At 34.0% G+C, this 16,140-nt stretch overlaps 1 protein-coding gene across 3 annotated transcripts in view; it reads left to right on the top strand.

Moving 5' to 3' along the window:
- The window catches only part of Vps35 (Vacuolar protein sorting 35), a 69,791-nt gene extending 55,332 nt beyond the window's left edge, over positions 1 to 14,459 (top strand). Inside the window, exons 15-16 of one of the 3 annotated variants that reach the window (XR_011333171.1) lie at positions 1,182 to 1,425; positions 6,918 to 14,459. Coding sequence is in view for 2 of the 3 variants with exons in the window: in XM_069831318.1 (XP_069687419.1) it covers positions 1,182 to 1,361 (180 nt within the window). In the remaining variant the exon portion in view is untranslated. Of the gene's footprint in view, positions 1 to 1,181 lie in introns of all 3 variants that reach the window. The other 2 variants (XM_069831318.1, XM_069831317.1) reach the window with 2 other exon arrangements.
- Positions 14,460 to 16,140: the final 1,681 nt, after the last annotated feature.

Below are 16,140 nucleotides of genomic sequence, written 5' to 3' on the forward strand. Positions count from 1 at the left end.
GCCATTCTCTGAGTTTTGTGTTGGTCACTCAGTTGCCGTGGAACCCATCGTGCACAGATTTTGTGGTAGCCAAGATGTTGCGACACATTTTCACCAAGCAAAGAACAAGAAATGTCAGGAAAGGCAATATGCAATTCGTCGAGAGATGTGCGCCTGTCTTGCAAGATTCTGTCGTTCACTTTAGTCTTCAGGTCTTCTGTGATGAGTGATGGTGTCCGGGTCGAGTTTCATCATGGACATTTGTTCGCCCATTGTTGAACATTTCGCACCATTTTCTCACATTTCTTTCATTCATTACAGTATCACCATACACTTCTTTCAATTGCCGGTAAATTTCTGCAGGTTTCAAATGTCGGGCATTCAAAAATCGAATCACACTCCTCACCTCACAGTCGGCGGGATTATCAATCACGTCGTTCATTTTCAAGTAACACAAAATGCACAATGGCGACTTGTTGCAACCAGTACTCACAACATTATGAGAACACATGTTAAGGAAGCCATTTGACCTTCAAACAAGGAAGGAGAGTCAGCTGCGCGGCGGGTATGCGCGAACGGTCGTTATTTCCTGGATCCCCCTCGTAGAACTAAGAACCCGGGTTCGATTCCCGGCGCCGGAGCGAATTTTTCTCCTCTAATATTAATTGTTACAGTCCGTGTCACCGTTTTCCGCGTGTGAAATAAGTATTGGGAACGTTAAGTACAAGTGTTTTATCTTTGCCGCAGTCAGTCTGACAACTGTTTGGCAAATGGCTGATGTGACGTGTATAGGAAGTGGTACCATTCTCAGCTGCACCAGCAACATGCTCACAAACTGGGCATTATATTCTAGGACACATGCCAAAAATGCTGGCGCCAGCTGTACCATAACAGATGTATTCTGTAGGACCAAAACAAATAATAATTTTTAGTAAACTCTTATGGCAGATGAAACAATAATTCTGAACCTACATCCAGTTGAAATCTTAAAAAAATTGATTTACGGACATTTTGAAATCTTCTTCTTCAATTGTGATCAAATGTAAAGGAAACTGAAAAAAGGAGCAAAAATCATGCTTATTATTTTTATTACAGTTGCATTATTTTCATGCTTCTATAAACCAGGCATGAATAGAATGCTGACATTGTTATTTTCATTCCATTTATGTTAAAAATAATGTATGAATGTTTTATGTTTTTAGGTTACAGTCCAGATGTTAAACCAACTGATCGCGAAAATCCGAGAAGAGTTACCAAATCTAGAAGCCAATGAAGAAACGGAACAAATAAACAAGCACTTTACCAACACACTAGAACACCTCCGAAACAGGATGGATTCTCCTGAGTCAGAACGTTTGTCTTATGAGGGTCTTATTCTTTAGATGTCGCTCAACATTGGGACATTGTCTCATATCCAGACTGCGTGAGTAACAGTGTCAGCGTAAGGTATGAAGAGAGTTTCACTTATTTAAAAATCCTTGTGTGTACTCTTCATGTTTATCTCGATGTTGGCATCTTTTAGAGATAGCAGCTGGCTTATCCGCTGATCGTTTAAAAGAATTCTCTTGTTGATTCTTCTGAATTGAATTAGAACAGATGTGAAGTGATAGTTTCAATACAGCTCAGTAAATTAAAGATATATAAGCCGTCTTTTCTATGTCAATTATTACCAATATGTAAACTTAGACATTTGCAATTGATTTATAGTCTGTGAGTTACTTGGTGGTATATGAAATGTTGATGCAGAATCCTTTTGTTAACTTTTGGGTTATATTATCTGTATTCATATCGATTTACAGTAAAGCCCTCTTTGATTTTTAATTGATTTTTAAGGCAGACAATGAATTTCATAGTAGATAATCTGATGAAATAAAAGTTAATTTCTGTAATAATAATAATAATAATAATAATAATAATAATAATAATAATAATAATACACATTTAATAGTCAATGAATTGAAATTATGAATGAGAGATTCTAACATCCCTCTAATGATAATTTTTTATTTAACTAAAGCAGAAAATATTACTTCGTTATTGTAAAATATTTTATGACTACTATCTTCCTGCAATAAAATATCAGTTTGTGTGTTACAGTATAAATATCTCTTAACATACGTTAGTTCTGGATTTGTGAAAGATGAGATGCATCCAGTTATTTCTATTATAAGACATTAATAATATGAAATGAAATCTCGAATTTTTTACGTGTTGATATTTATTTTATTTTCTTTATATATTGTGCATTATAATTTTGGTGTATATTTTCATATCAAAGTCAAATCAATTATTTAATAGTTCTGAGTTCCATAGTGATTCATTTCATGTAAAATTGTCGGCTGTGTGTTCTAATTTGACCAATCATAATGCACAGAAGTTCCACATAATATCACTTATTTCATGTTTGCAAGTTCAGATGGTTTGCTGAATCCCTGTTTATTATTATTATAAGTTTGGTAGATTTCGTATCAGTATTGTGTGAGTAAGTAAAATTCAGTCTTTCATAGAAAAATGGTACAATATGAAACAATTCTAGAAATTAATTATATTGAATATCAAGTTTATGCGTAGTAGCAATTGTAACTACAAATTATTTTGTGATAATTCGGTGCACATTGGTTGGGGCACTGCCAGTTGGATTGTTTTCAGGGAATTTGTTTCATTTTACTTTATATTATAGTGCAAATAAGTTCAAATCATTATTAAATATTTTTCTAGACGTCATTTTCTTTTTTAAAGTAACTATATTTAACTTACATGTATTGTTAGTAAGTAACAAACAATTCGAGTCAATAAATATCAATAAATTTGTAGACTGTCATTTCGAAATGGTCAGATTTTCTTCATTTGGTGGAATCTGTCTGCATTTGAATGTTGTTCAATACAAAAAAGTACAGTATGGAACATTATTAAAGAAAGAAATTCAGAGTTCATGGTATGATTCTATTTAATTCCTACATGCTTCATAAATAAGTTAAATAAAGGAAGTTTTTTTTATTTTTTTCAATTGATAATTAATTCGGAGAAACTAGAGCATAGGTAATTCTGGTGATTTTGATAGTGAAAATTGTTGAATTCATAAGGGATTTTTTGTGGAGATGGAGTTGAAAATGGAAGGATTTTATAGTGATATGTTTGGAGAAAGAAAAATTGTTGGAAAACATAGTAAATTATGTTTGAAATGAGAAGTGTATCGTAATAAAGGTGACCATGTTGTGGTTTCTAGTGAAAGAAGAAACTGCAGAGATATAAAACACACAATATGATGTACTGTGAAGAACGCACATCTTGTATTAATGGAATAATAATAATAACAATAATAACAATAATAATAATAATAATAATAATAATAATAATAATAATAATAATGGCTTTATTTAACCTGGCAGAGTTAAGGCCTTAAGGCCTTCTCTTACACTCAACCACTCAAGCACTCAAAAATAGTGAAACAGAACAAATAATGAACAAAAAAAAAAAACCACACAGTTTTCGTAATGTGACTTCGTTTGTATGTCTGCCATTACAGTAGCTTCTCACTGATTACGATCAGTACTGACAACATCACTAACAAAAATCACCAACCTCTGCACAGTGTTTGAAAATCCTACACTCAGTTGCTGTCATCTTCACCTTCATGTAGACTATCAGGATAGACGCCATCTGAGCTAACCTAACCTAACCTAAATGATGATGATGATGATGATCATAATAATAATAATAATAATAATAATAATAATAATAATAATGTTACCTTGAAGATTTCAATCATATAATCTACTGACATTTTTGGTAAATCTTTACAAAGGAAGACGAACAGCAATAAAGAGCACATTCTTACACAATTTTGAGGATATGCAAGGCATAACAAAAGCCTAAACTAACCTAACCTAATCTAACCTGTCATAAATTCGTATATGTACGGCATACCAAAGCCAAAACTAACTTAAGCTAACCTGTCACAGATTCGTATATGCAAGGCATAACTAAAGCCTAAACTAATCTAATCTAACCTAACCTGTCACAGATTCATATATGCAAAGCATACGAAAGGTGCATATTGTGAAATTAACACTTTTAATATAAAACATTTGAATGTACGCTAGCGTGAAACTTTCGTAATGTCACCTAGGTTATGTTGATACGACTGAGGAAAGAGCTGTAAAACTGTTGGAGGTGTATAAGCAGAGTACGATGGAAAGTACCTATGCGCTAGTTTAGCCATTAATTCTTTCAGAAAATAGAATTATATATTTTACTTGGTTATTTAGTGACGCTGTATCAACTACTACTTATTTAACATCAGTGGAATTGTGATAGTGAGATGGTATTTGGCGAGATGAGGCTGAGGATTTGTCATAGATTACCTGGCATTCTCCTTACGGTTGGGGAAAACCTCGGAAAAACCCCAACAGGTAATCAGCCCAAAGGAAATCGAACCCACGCCCGAGCGCAGTTCTGATTCAACAGGCAAATGTGCTACTGTCTGAGCTACGCTAGTGTACACTGTTTGCACCATCACAAAAAGTGGCAAAATATAATGGGAGGGGAAGGACGCATGTAGAAGTCTTCGACAAAAATCGAACAAGGAATAGACTAAGAGTTGTTTCACAATATACGGTGACCAGCGACTGTCCAAACAGCACTGTTTAATGGAATGGTGACCTTTCTTGGACACTTCACACAGCTGACCATATCCGGAGTCTGTTATTCTAGGGTTTTGTTGCTTCCCAGTTTGGATTATAGATGCTTCATAGCGTTGATGATAATGTACAGGCACATCAAAAAAGAACAAGGAACAGTTTCAATAGATTCGCCCATTAAATATGAAAATGAAAGAGTTTTGGACATTTTATGTACTTTTTGCGGAATTTAGAGATTACTAAAACTTCCTCCAAGCATTTTCCGTTTCATTTTTATCTTTGTACACAACACTTTTTTCGTCCTAAGCTACTGTCCTCGCTCCAGTTAAAGAAATAGCTTATCATTGTCAACATTTACATTTGTCATGTTGCTGTACATGCTATTACCATTTGTTGCATCGATAAGATGATGTTACTGGGTCTTGTAGTGGTAAGCGGTGTTGAATTCAGAGCTTTTCCTCCAGGAAGATTTATACTATACCAGGGGGAAAGTGGAACTGACAGTAAGAGAAACAATAATTCAGATCTTAGCTAATGGAGGCAGTCTTTGTAAAAGGGAACATAAAAAATGAGGTCATTTAAAGAAATAGAGCTTTCATTGATTTCCTATTTCTTTTACATACTAAATGTTAGTATAGATATTACTTTTAAAACTGTTAATATTGTTATATAAAATACGGCGAATATGAACTACCTTCTGTGTAAAATTGTCACATAAAGCCGGTGTTGCATGTCCTTTTGAAACAAACGCCTAAATTTTGTAATTAATCCTCAATTAAATTAGATGACTGCATTTTCCAAGTGCTTTTCTGAATGGCAATGATATGAATACCCTGCCTTTCTCTTGAAGAACTTCGAAGTCATTTTTTCAGTGTATTTCACACAGTTTACAAAATGCACCACCCCGAGTATGATCAAAATATAACCAATTATATTTAGTTTCCCATCATTTTTATTTTCGATTTCATGTTCAACCTAAAAAAAAAAAATAATTTAAGGAAACAACTACCTGAAAATCTACACAACAGAATTTATTTTGGTTACTGAAAAGTCACATTAAATTTAAATATATTTTATAAATTACAGTCAAATCCGGATATAGTGAACCTCAGCGGACTTGTATATTTCGTTCACTAAATCCGAAGTGTCTCTCCCCTAACTTTAAATGGCAGGAATGAATGAAATTATGGACAAGAAACTAAAATCCTATAGCCTACAGTAATTAAAATATTTCATTTTTGTGGAATGGATTACACTGTATACTGTTACTCACAGTTGATTTACTTAAGGTATGCTGTCGACCCATGTCCATTTGCGAAAAACCACGTTCAATGTCACTTATATTCGCCTTACCTTCTAAAGAAAACTCTTTACGCTTCGACATTTTTATACAGTACGTTCACTGTTCTAACACTAGAAACAGACTGATAAGTAGAAATGACAAACGATGTTACGGTGTGACTGCATACTCAGCCTTGGAATTTCCGGAGTCACTTAATGGAAACTGGGAGTGGGGTTGACGGAGTTTGAAAGCCACCGAAATCTTACCTTCATTTATGCTCTGGACATAACGTCCTTCCCCTTTTAATAAGAGAAGGCAATTTCATTTTTTATTGTTTCGATCCTGTCCGTCATAATTGCAATGTTTCTGAGAACAAAAGGCAACCCTTTGATGGTGGAGGATTAGAAATAACAGTAGTGTGCCTGAGAACAGAATGGCAACCCTTCAATGGTGGAGTGAGACAAGGTCACCACGCATTGCCTGGATTTACAATACAGCTCAATGTCTAGGAATCACCAATTCTAACTTTGTCCTTTGACTAAAGGAGTAAGAAACTTAAGGCCGTATTCATAGACATTCTTAGCACGGGCTTCCGGTGGATGATCGGCGAACTAACGTCTTTCGTATTCATAAACCAGTGTTAGTGATGTGATATGATATGAATCCCGTACAAGTAATCAGTCGATAGCCGGGGCTAGTTTAGCATGCTCGTAGCGCGGGCTAGCGAAATATCTATGAATAGCACCCTAAGAATGTTGTTCTCAACACATTCTTTCAATTTTATACAAGAATGTCTAACTTCAAATAAGAATTTGTCAGGATACAACTCTTGTAACTTCAATTTTTAAGGTTCACTATAACTGAAGCGAAGGGTTGACTATAAACAGAAATATTAATATACTTTTTAATGTATGCGAGTTGGGACCAACAATTAGGTTCACTATAGCTGAAAGTTCAGTATAACCGAGTTCACTATATCTAGAGTTGACTGTGTTATTATTATTTTTTTTTTTTAGTTTAAAACAGTCTGAAATTTTCGAGGGACGAGAATATTCTGGAATCTGGAATTGAGGGGAGACATTCCCCCCCCCCCTACCCCTGCTTTGAGTCGTCCTCTGAATTCATCACCGGTGGGAAGGCACGGCGGTGACATCACGATGGATGGTTACTGTATAGATAACAACATTGCGTGTGAAAGCTCTTGTATAATGCATACATTTTATCTTTCCATGCTCTCTGATGGAGAACAGAAGCTGCAGTGCACACATGTGAGCATGGAAAAATAAAATGAATGCACTGTGTAACTTTCGTCCTTTAACCATATAATCAGTGCTGTTTGGACAGTTGTCATATATGTGTGAAACGGGCCTAAGGGTTTGTGGTGCAGGACATGGCATATCTTACGCACCTTATCAACTCTGTAATATTTAAAACATGCATACTACGAGTAAACATAAATGTGAAATACGAATAAACATAAATTGATCAAGTTTTGTTGTGGATAACAAAACTACAATTTAAATGAAAGAAAATTATAACTCTAACATACACTGTGCTTATATATTCTTAATTTTCTTGAGCTCATGGCGTCAGTTTCGATGAGAAAGAGTACTCACGGTTGTGATACTTTGTCTTGCAAGCACACCAATAAATCTACTTCCCTTGCAGATTTTAAGGTGCTAAGATTGAGCCTTTCTAATTTATAATAAAAAATGAACTTAGGCAATAAAATTATGGAAACTAATTATGAAATTTCTTTCTGGTGTGTTTAAAAGACTATGTCTTTTATACTCTTGAATGTTTTTGATGACAATTTTCAGAATTTACAGATAAAAAATATTGAATGTTTTCTGACTATGGTTATTCACATCTTAATGCATATTGAACAGTGATATTATTTACATTCAACATTAAATATTTATGAAATGTCATTGATTTATATTACACATGAGGGTGACATACACATTTATATTTTGTACTATAATAAAGTGTGAAATTTTGTAATGTTGAGAATTATTGTATTTCATTATACGCATCTAGCTCTGGATTGTGTTTCAAATCCTGGCATTCCCTTCTCAAAACTTTCATGAGTACACAAAACCAAAGAGTTAGGAATGAGTAACATTATAAATTTGCTTCATTAATTTGTACTTACATCATTAGAGGGTGTTTCATAAAAAGAACTTTAGTGATAGTAAGATGGTATTTGGCAAGATGAGGCCATAGATTACCTGATATTTTCCTTACGATTGGGGAAAACCTCGGAAAAACTCAGTGAAGTAGTCAGCCCAAGCAAGAATCGAACCCATGTTCGAGTGCAACTCCCGGTCGGCAGGAAAGCACCTCAGCTGACTGAGCTATACTAGTGGCTTTTCGTTTCTTGTTTATATGTTATGGTTGACCTCTTCCCCTACTTGTCCTGAATGTGGCTGACTTATAATACCTTTATTTTCGGGTCATAAAACTGTTTTGTTATTTTGTGTTTTGGCACAACTTATTATTTAGTTTGATCTTAAGGAAAGATAACAAAAATACTTTAATTACATTATTTCAGACCTAGCCATGGAAAAATATTACTGTTATGTTTAATGAGTTGTTTATAAATTTCAGGTTGAGTTTTTAAACTAGAGACTTAAGACGTAATAAAAAGCGTTAGATTGTTATTCTAAAATCCATTCACTTCAAGAAGAAAGTAGCTGTAAAGAAAGACTTCACATATCCTTCTGTGTTAATGTATTATATGGTGGATTTTTGCATAAACATAGCTGTTGTACAGGTATACACTCAGTGACTTATTTCCATGTAATTATTTGCTACAATATAAAATAATTTCTTGTAGAATACACACTGTTGTAACTCACATTATTTCGAGTATCAGTCTGTGAGTTTTTCTCCAATTCAAACTCACTCTCAGATGTACTGGAAGATGATGTACTGACATTCACAATTGGGTGATCAACAGTGTTGTCAGGCAGCCATATTCTCTCTCTCTCTCCAATAATATACTCTATGTCTCCCTGCCACATTTCGGCTGTTATTTCCGATAACACTATGTACCATTATTAAGGCACTTCTTTTAATTTAAAAGTTTTGTTATTGTTGGTTATTTAGTGTTACTCAATTAAAGCTTACCTTGCTGGGTAACTTTCGGTGCTGGACCCCGGACTCATTTCACCGGCATTATCACCTTCATCTCATTCAGACGCTAAATAACCTAAGATGTTGATAAAGCGTCTTAAAATAACTTACTAAAAAAAAAAAGCTTCCCTGCTTTACCATCATTCATTTTTACATGAAACCTAAAAATCTGCTTAAAATTTTAAGATACAATCAGTCTTAATTACAAGAACTGAGTAATGTATTGTTGCACAATGCAGATTTTAAGTGATCATGCAGCCATGAACTCTAAACAACATTATAGATAGACTGTACAATAAATGAACTTCTTACAACTATGCGCTAAATGAAATTCTTACAATCTGGGTATTTGACGGTAGTGTGTGCAGAGATACTTTCGAAATAACAGAGTGAACTATATAAATTAAATATAAAACTAACAGTTAGCAAAGATTTATTAATACGTAATGATAACTATTTTATGAATTAATAGCTCTACTGATTTTCTAGTCAAGAATCAATCATACCATTTGTTACGAGATTTCAGTGTTTACTTCAACTTTTTGCTTGGAGTGGATGAAGAATAGAACAATTACATTCAGAGATAATAATTACTGATAATTATTTAGGGTTATGTTTGGCACAAGAGACTTGCCAAGCCCTTCAAACACACCATGATCTTGTATCAAAATACTGGGAAGCATGATGAATAATGGCTTTATCTAAGCCATATATAAAAGCTACATTTTCAGCTGAAGTGAAGATAGTTGTCTAATAAGTCGGATGTTACATCAGAAGTCATGATCCAAAGCTACATAGTGCGTAGCAATCAAGTCCTTAGTAGCTAGTAAACGAAAATGCTTGCTTGATTGCTGACTTGTTCACTAAACAAACATGGATACCTCATCAGCAATTGGGGTTATGATGTCTGAAGATGCTTTGGAACTGAAATAAAGTAAATGTAATGTAGAATAACACGTTAACTTTGAACATTGACATTGTTGGTATCTTCTTTACAATGTTTTAAACATTATTGTAATATATTAGGCCTTTATTTTTTCCACCGTAATGAAACTGCATTGGGACACTTCCTTTTTAATTCAGAGCTCCATCGTGATGTCATGGTTTTTAGAAAAATAGTCTATGAAGAAGGCCATGTTTCAAGCATACATGTCCAAAACTCCGTAGTGTGTAGTTTACAAGTCACCTATTTACTAGTCACTAGTGTGTAATATGGACTTAAGCTTTGAGTCACTGCCTGAACATTATAGATAGTCTGTGCGGTAAATGAAATTCTTACAACTATGTGGTAAATGAATTTCTTATAGTCTGGTATCTGACAGTAGTGTGTGCAGGAATACCTTCGAAATAACAGAGTGAGCTATATAAATTAAATATGAAACTAACATTTGGAAAAGATTTATTAAAACATAATGATAACAAGACGAGCAGATATTGTTGTTATTGATAGAAAAAAAGAACACAGGAACAATACTAGAGCCTATTATCAGGTTTGAAAGAGATGCACAACACCCAAAACTTATTGATGATGAAAAGAGAATCATCTATAAACCTTGCATTTCTTATTTTAGCAAGCAGTATAACATTATGGCTAATCATTGGTCAGTACACGGACTTCTTTTTGTAGTTCGTGGTGCCATCTCCAAATACATCTATAACCTTTTAAAATCAAAGCGATTCACATTTTACATTGTTGAGAAAATCCTTAGAAAAATTCTAAAGGATTCGATTCAAATTTTGCAATTTCATCTCTATTTCAAGTAATATGATTCACTTTAATTTACTTTTGAAAATTATTGTATGTATTTTCATTGTAAACTTTTATATATGTATTTGTTTTCTGGATCCTTGTGGTCACCCTTATTGAAGGGCAGAAGGTTTTTATTTTATAAATCCGATATATATGAATAGCTCTACTGATATTCCAGTCAGGAATCAAACAAAGCATTCGTCATGGGACTTCAGTGTTTACTTCAACTTTTTGCTTGGAGTGAATGAAGAATAGAAAACAATTTACATCCTCAGATAGTAATTACTGATAATTAATTAGGGTTATGTTTGGCACAAGAGACCTGCCAAGCTCTTCATACACATTATGATCTTGTATCAGAATACTGGTAAGCATGATGAATAATGGCTTTATTGCTAAATCAAGAACATTACATACATACATACATACATACATAGTTACATGCATACATGCATGGCACAATGTGGCTAATATAGAGACTACAAAACATTCGTCAGTAATTTGATAAGCGTTGTTGCATATTTTCAAATTTGTTTAAAGCTGCTATAATTTTGAGAATTTTCTTTCTCAACACAATGATTTTGAGAAAAGAAATAGCAAGTCGCAAGACAAACATAAAATCTTTGAAGAAGAATTTTCCGTCAGTTTTGAATGATGTAAGTCACATTTGAATTTATGTGAGCTGTCAGAAGCTCTGGAAAATATAACTTTCAGATTAGACTTTCTTATCATTCTGATAATAAAGTTTCTACAAAATTTTCTTCACATCTGAATGTCGTGCAGTTTACTTTAAATAAAAACTTTGTGAATATGAGTTCTGTTGTAATGAACCCTCTTATAAAAAGCATACCTATCTAAAAGAAAGTCTGGGTGCTCTATAATAAAATACAATATCTGAATTTCAATGTGACAGGAAAGTTCATCACTAGATGATCTGTTATTTAAAATGTTAGGAATTGTGCTAGTATATGGTATATTGATTTAACTGCGTCTTTGATGGGAAAGACTGTTACAGAATTAATTTATGATAAGGTTAAACTTTGTAGTATAGCCTAAAATAAAATATTTTTCAAAGAAATCACCAATTTTATGGTCAGTTGTGCATTTACTACAGATACTGCTTCTCGAATGTGTATTTGAGATCTTCGATTTAAATATGCTGCCCATATTCTCAGTGACATGTCGAAGCTAATTATCGGTATTGATAGAATTTTCTTAAGTCTTGTACATGTCTGTGAACTCTTAGTAAATCGTATAAAATAATAAAATAAAAGCATGAATTTCAGTATCCTTTGTACATGATGAAAATACAATTCAGGTTTCCCAATGTTTAGGTAGTTTAGGTTGTTAAATTTGAAAGATACATAAGTTCACTTTAACATTGCGTAATGGATATTTCCGATTAAAAATTGCTATTAACGTCTATTGCCAGAGTTTATTATTATATTCATTAAAATTTAATATAAAGACACTTCATTGATATTCAATGAAGCTGTAGCTAAGAAGGTAGGAAAATAAAAAAAATAAATAGAAAATTGATGTTTGTATGCATCTCAGAATTAGGCATGACGTTCTCGAACATTTCATGCAAATATATTTGCTATCTGTTTATAGTTTCTTTATTTACAAAAATCGTATCTAATAAACTATAAATTTCCGAACTATTATTTGGTAAAAATTGCACAGGGTGGACCGCTCGAATGTACCTAAATTCAATTGTATGTGACTGGTAAATGGTTGAAGATAGAAACCTACAGTAACGTTTATATGAAAGGGAAACTCAACAAGTTTCGATATGCACATCACCATATCTCTACGTGAGCTCCAGCTGTCACTGTGATGATATCGAGGTGATAAACGGTTTCTTGCCAAGCACATTGGAGCATGTCTTTTGGAATGCTCTCAATAGCCTCTATGATGTGCTCCTGAAGATCACGAAGATCTCTGACTGGAGTGGCGTACACTTTATCTTTACTTTACCTGATGCATGGAACGTGTCTTCGTCCGAGAAGAAAATCTTGGACATAAAATCAGGATCAGCACCGAGATGGTCTAGCACCATATTGGCAAATTCCACTCGTTTGGGTTTGTTATCCGGCTCCAGACTTTGCATTAACTGCACTTTGTATGCATACAGTTTGAGATGTTTGTGGACAATTCGTTGCAATGTTGATTTTGGTACTTGAAGTTCCTGCGAAACACTTCTTAATGACTTCTGCGGGCTTCACTCATACGTGGCTTGAACATTTGCAACCATTTCGTCGGATGTTCTACCACCACCACCATGCTTCTTCAACACCGGTCCTGTAGCTAAAAATGTATCGTGCCACTTCTTAATGCTTTTAGCAGTTGGAGCATCATGGTTAAACACTCGCCGATACTCCCTTTGAACTCTAACAATTGATTTAAACTCTGCATGCAACACAGTTTGCGCTTTCATTTGAGGTGTCGCCATTTTGACAATCGATACAATCTACGAAAAGAAACTGTGTCTGCGCACCATCTACAGTAAAAAAGGTAAAGGTATCCCCGTAACATGCCATGAAGGCACTTGGGGGGCATGGAGGTAGAGCCCCATGCTTTCCATGACCTCGGCACTAGAATGAGGTGGTGTGGTCGGCACCACGCTCTGACCGCCTTTTACCCCCGGGAAAGACCCGGTACTCAATTTTATAGGAGGCTGAGTGAACCTCGGGGCCGTTCTGAAAGTTTGGCAACGAGAAAAAATCCTGTCACCACCTGGGATCGAACCCCGGACCTCCCAGTCCGTAGCCAGTACCAACAGAAATTCGAAACTTGTTGAGTTTTCCTTTCATATAAACGTTACCGTAAGGCTCTATCTTCAGCCGTTCACCAGTCACATACAATTGAAATTAGGTACATTCTAGTGGCCCACACTGTATACTTATGTGGGATTACTTAATTTTCATGCCTTGAAAGTTTCAGAAATGGTCATTAGGCCTACTAATTTTTTAGATAATCGTTCTCTATCTGCTCCTGGAGAAAGAATAAAATCATGTAAAACTTAAACAAAACAGTAATGGCTAGTCCTCGCAATTTTATAAATCTGAGAGTCGCAGAGATACTGATTAATAACATGAAATTACTTTTAATAACATACCGTAGTTATTTCTTATGTAATTTATCGTGAAACTGCATTCCAACTATTTTTCCATCGTCACTTACGCTTAAGAGTTTACAGACATTTGCTCTTAATAACTTGAGACCATATGATTGGTGTAAAATAATTGAAGATTATAGTGGAATTCTTTGTAAGAGTGCAGAGTGTGTGATATAGTTACTGTAATTACATCCTATTTGTTTATATACATATGAACTGATTGAGGAGCTTCTCTCTTGCTGCAACTCTTTACATTTGTGTGTAAGTACAATGAATGAACTGTGTATATTTTTTCAATAGTGTGCATGAAATAGTTCTGTTGTTACATGTATATATTGTAGAGAATCTGCCAAAACACTATGAAGACAATTTTACTGAATTGGAGTGAAATAAACTGAGTGTGAAGGTGTTTATATTTCAAATAGATGAACTATTGTATTTGATATGACTGGTGCATATAGTAATTCTATTGTTTCGTCATATGTAAATTATAACTATGTCATATGATACATATCTAGGAAATATAAGATATACTTGTTCTTAGAGTAAGTTTTTGTTTTGTTTAGAATTTCCTCTATTTCATTTGGAGTTCTCTTTTACCAAACTAGTGCATGTTTTTAGGCGGAAAAAGGATATAAAAAATAATCATCATATTTAAAATAACAGTCTCATTTGTGTATTACTACTACTACTACTACTACTACTACTATTACTACTACTAAAGTGGACTGGGATGCTTCCCTCCCTCGCTATGCTCCCACTTGTAGATAGCGAGCTCACTTACCCCCACCATAAGGTTCTTACTACGAGCTACAGTGCACATATCCATTTACACAAACACGCAGCATTTCGATCCATGATACACAGACTCATCAACATTCCTATGAGCCAACAAGACTATAAGAAAGAAATACAATCAAATACATAGCACAGAAAAATGGATACAACCTCAATATAATAGACAACATCATAAGAAAGACTAAACGCAAACAAGAAAACACAAGAACAAAACACATACATCACACTAACATACGAAAACAATAACAGATACAAGATTACATCATCTTTCAAGAAACTAAAATACAACATTGTATACAGAACACAGAACACACTACAAAAACATCTTAACACACAGACAAGACACACAAATTAATACAACTTAACAGGAGTATATAAACAATCATGCAATAGTTGCAACAACTTCTAAATTGGGCAGACTGGAAGATCATTTCAAACATGTTACAAGGAACATAACACAGCCATAACCAAACTACATAACAATTCAACCTATGCAGAACACATCACAAACTCCAATCACAACTACAGCAACATAGACACAGGCATAGATATATTACACATCCAACCAAAAAACCAGAAACTTGACCCCTAGAACAATATGAAATTTACAAACATACAAAAACACACCCCCAGCACATCCTGAACACTCAACTCAATTTCAAAATACACACCTTTTTCGACACAATCATGAACACAACAAGAAACCAGAAGATAGCACGGGATCTTGACTAAGCTTTGGACAATGAAGAATAGCACTTCGAAACTAGTCAGTCAGGTAATTTCCTAAAAAGTTATCACGGTAAATAAATTTGTAAAGTTAATCAGTATAAAATTTAGTTTCATCAGATTGAATTTTAGTGGTAACCCCTATCCTCTTCCTGAAATTGAATTTTCAAGATGTTGATTGTCGTCTTTACCATCACCATCATCCTCATCGTCATCATCATCATCATCATCATCATCATCATCATCATCATCATCGTGCTAAACAAGTGTGGCTTGAAAAAATTTATGTACTCTTCATATCAGATTTGTAGCTTAACTCGGTATACATGTCTCTTTAGACGAGCTTTGAAATGCATTTTTTCTTTTTTTCGGTTGCATAATACAGGTATGATCTTTCTTAAAACATGCAATTATTCATGATTTGGTGCTAAAGATACAAGTCTGGAATAGGAACTCTAAAGTTGTTACAAAAGAAGTGATGAAAACTGTATAACTTTGTAACTTTCTACATTCTTAGTATTTGTGCTTTCGTGATGCTGAGCAGGGATTCCAATCAAAGATCCTTTTAGATTTCAACTGCTTTCTTTGTGTTTCTCGAATATAATCATTTTATTTTATATTTAGTTGACATGTACAAAGCTGTTTTAAAAAATACCTCATGATCTAAGATTTAAAATTGTAATTATGAAAATCCTCTTATGTAACA

Source organism: Periplaneta americana, chromosome 7 (genome assembly GCF_040183065.1).
Source record: "Periplaneta americana isolate PAMFEO1 chromosome 7, P.americana_PAMFEO1_priV1, whole genome shotgun sequence".
In the NCBI taxonomy this organism is placed as follows: domain Eukaryota; kingdom Metazoa; phylum Arthropoda; class Insecta; order Blattodea; family Blattidae; genus Periplaneta; species Periplaneta americana.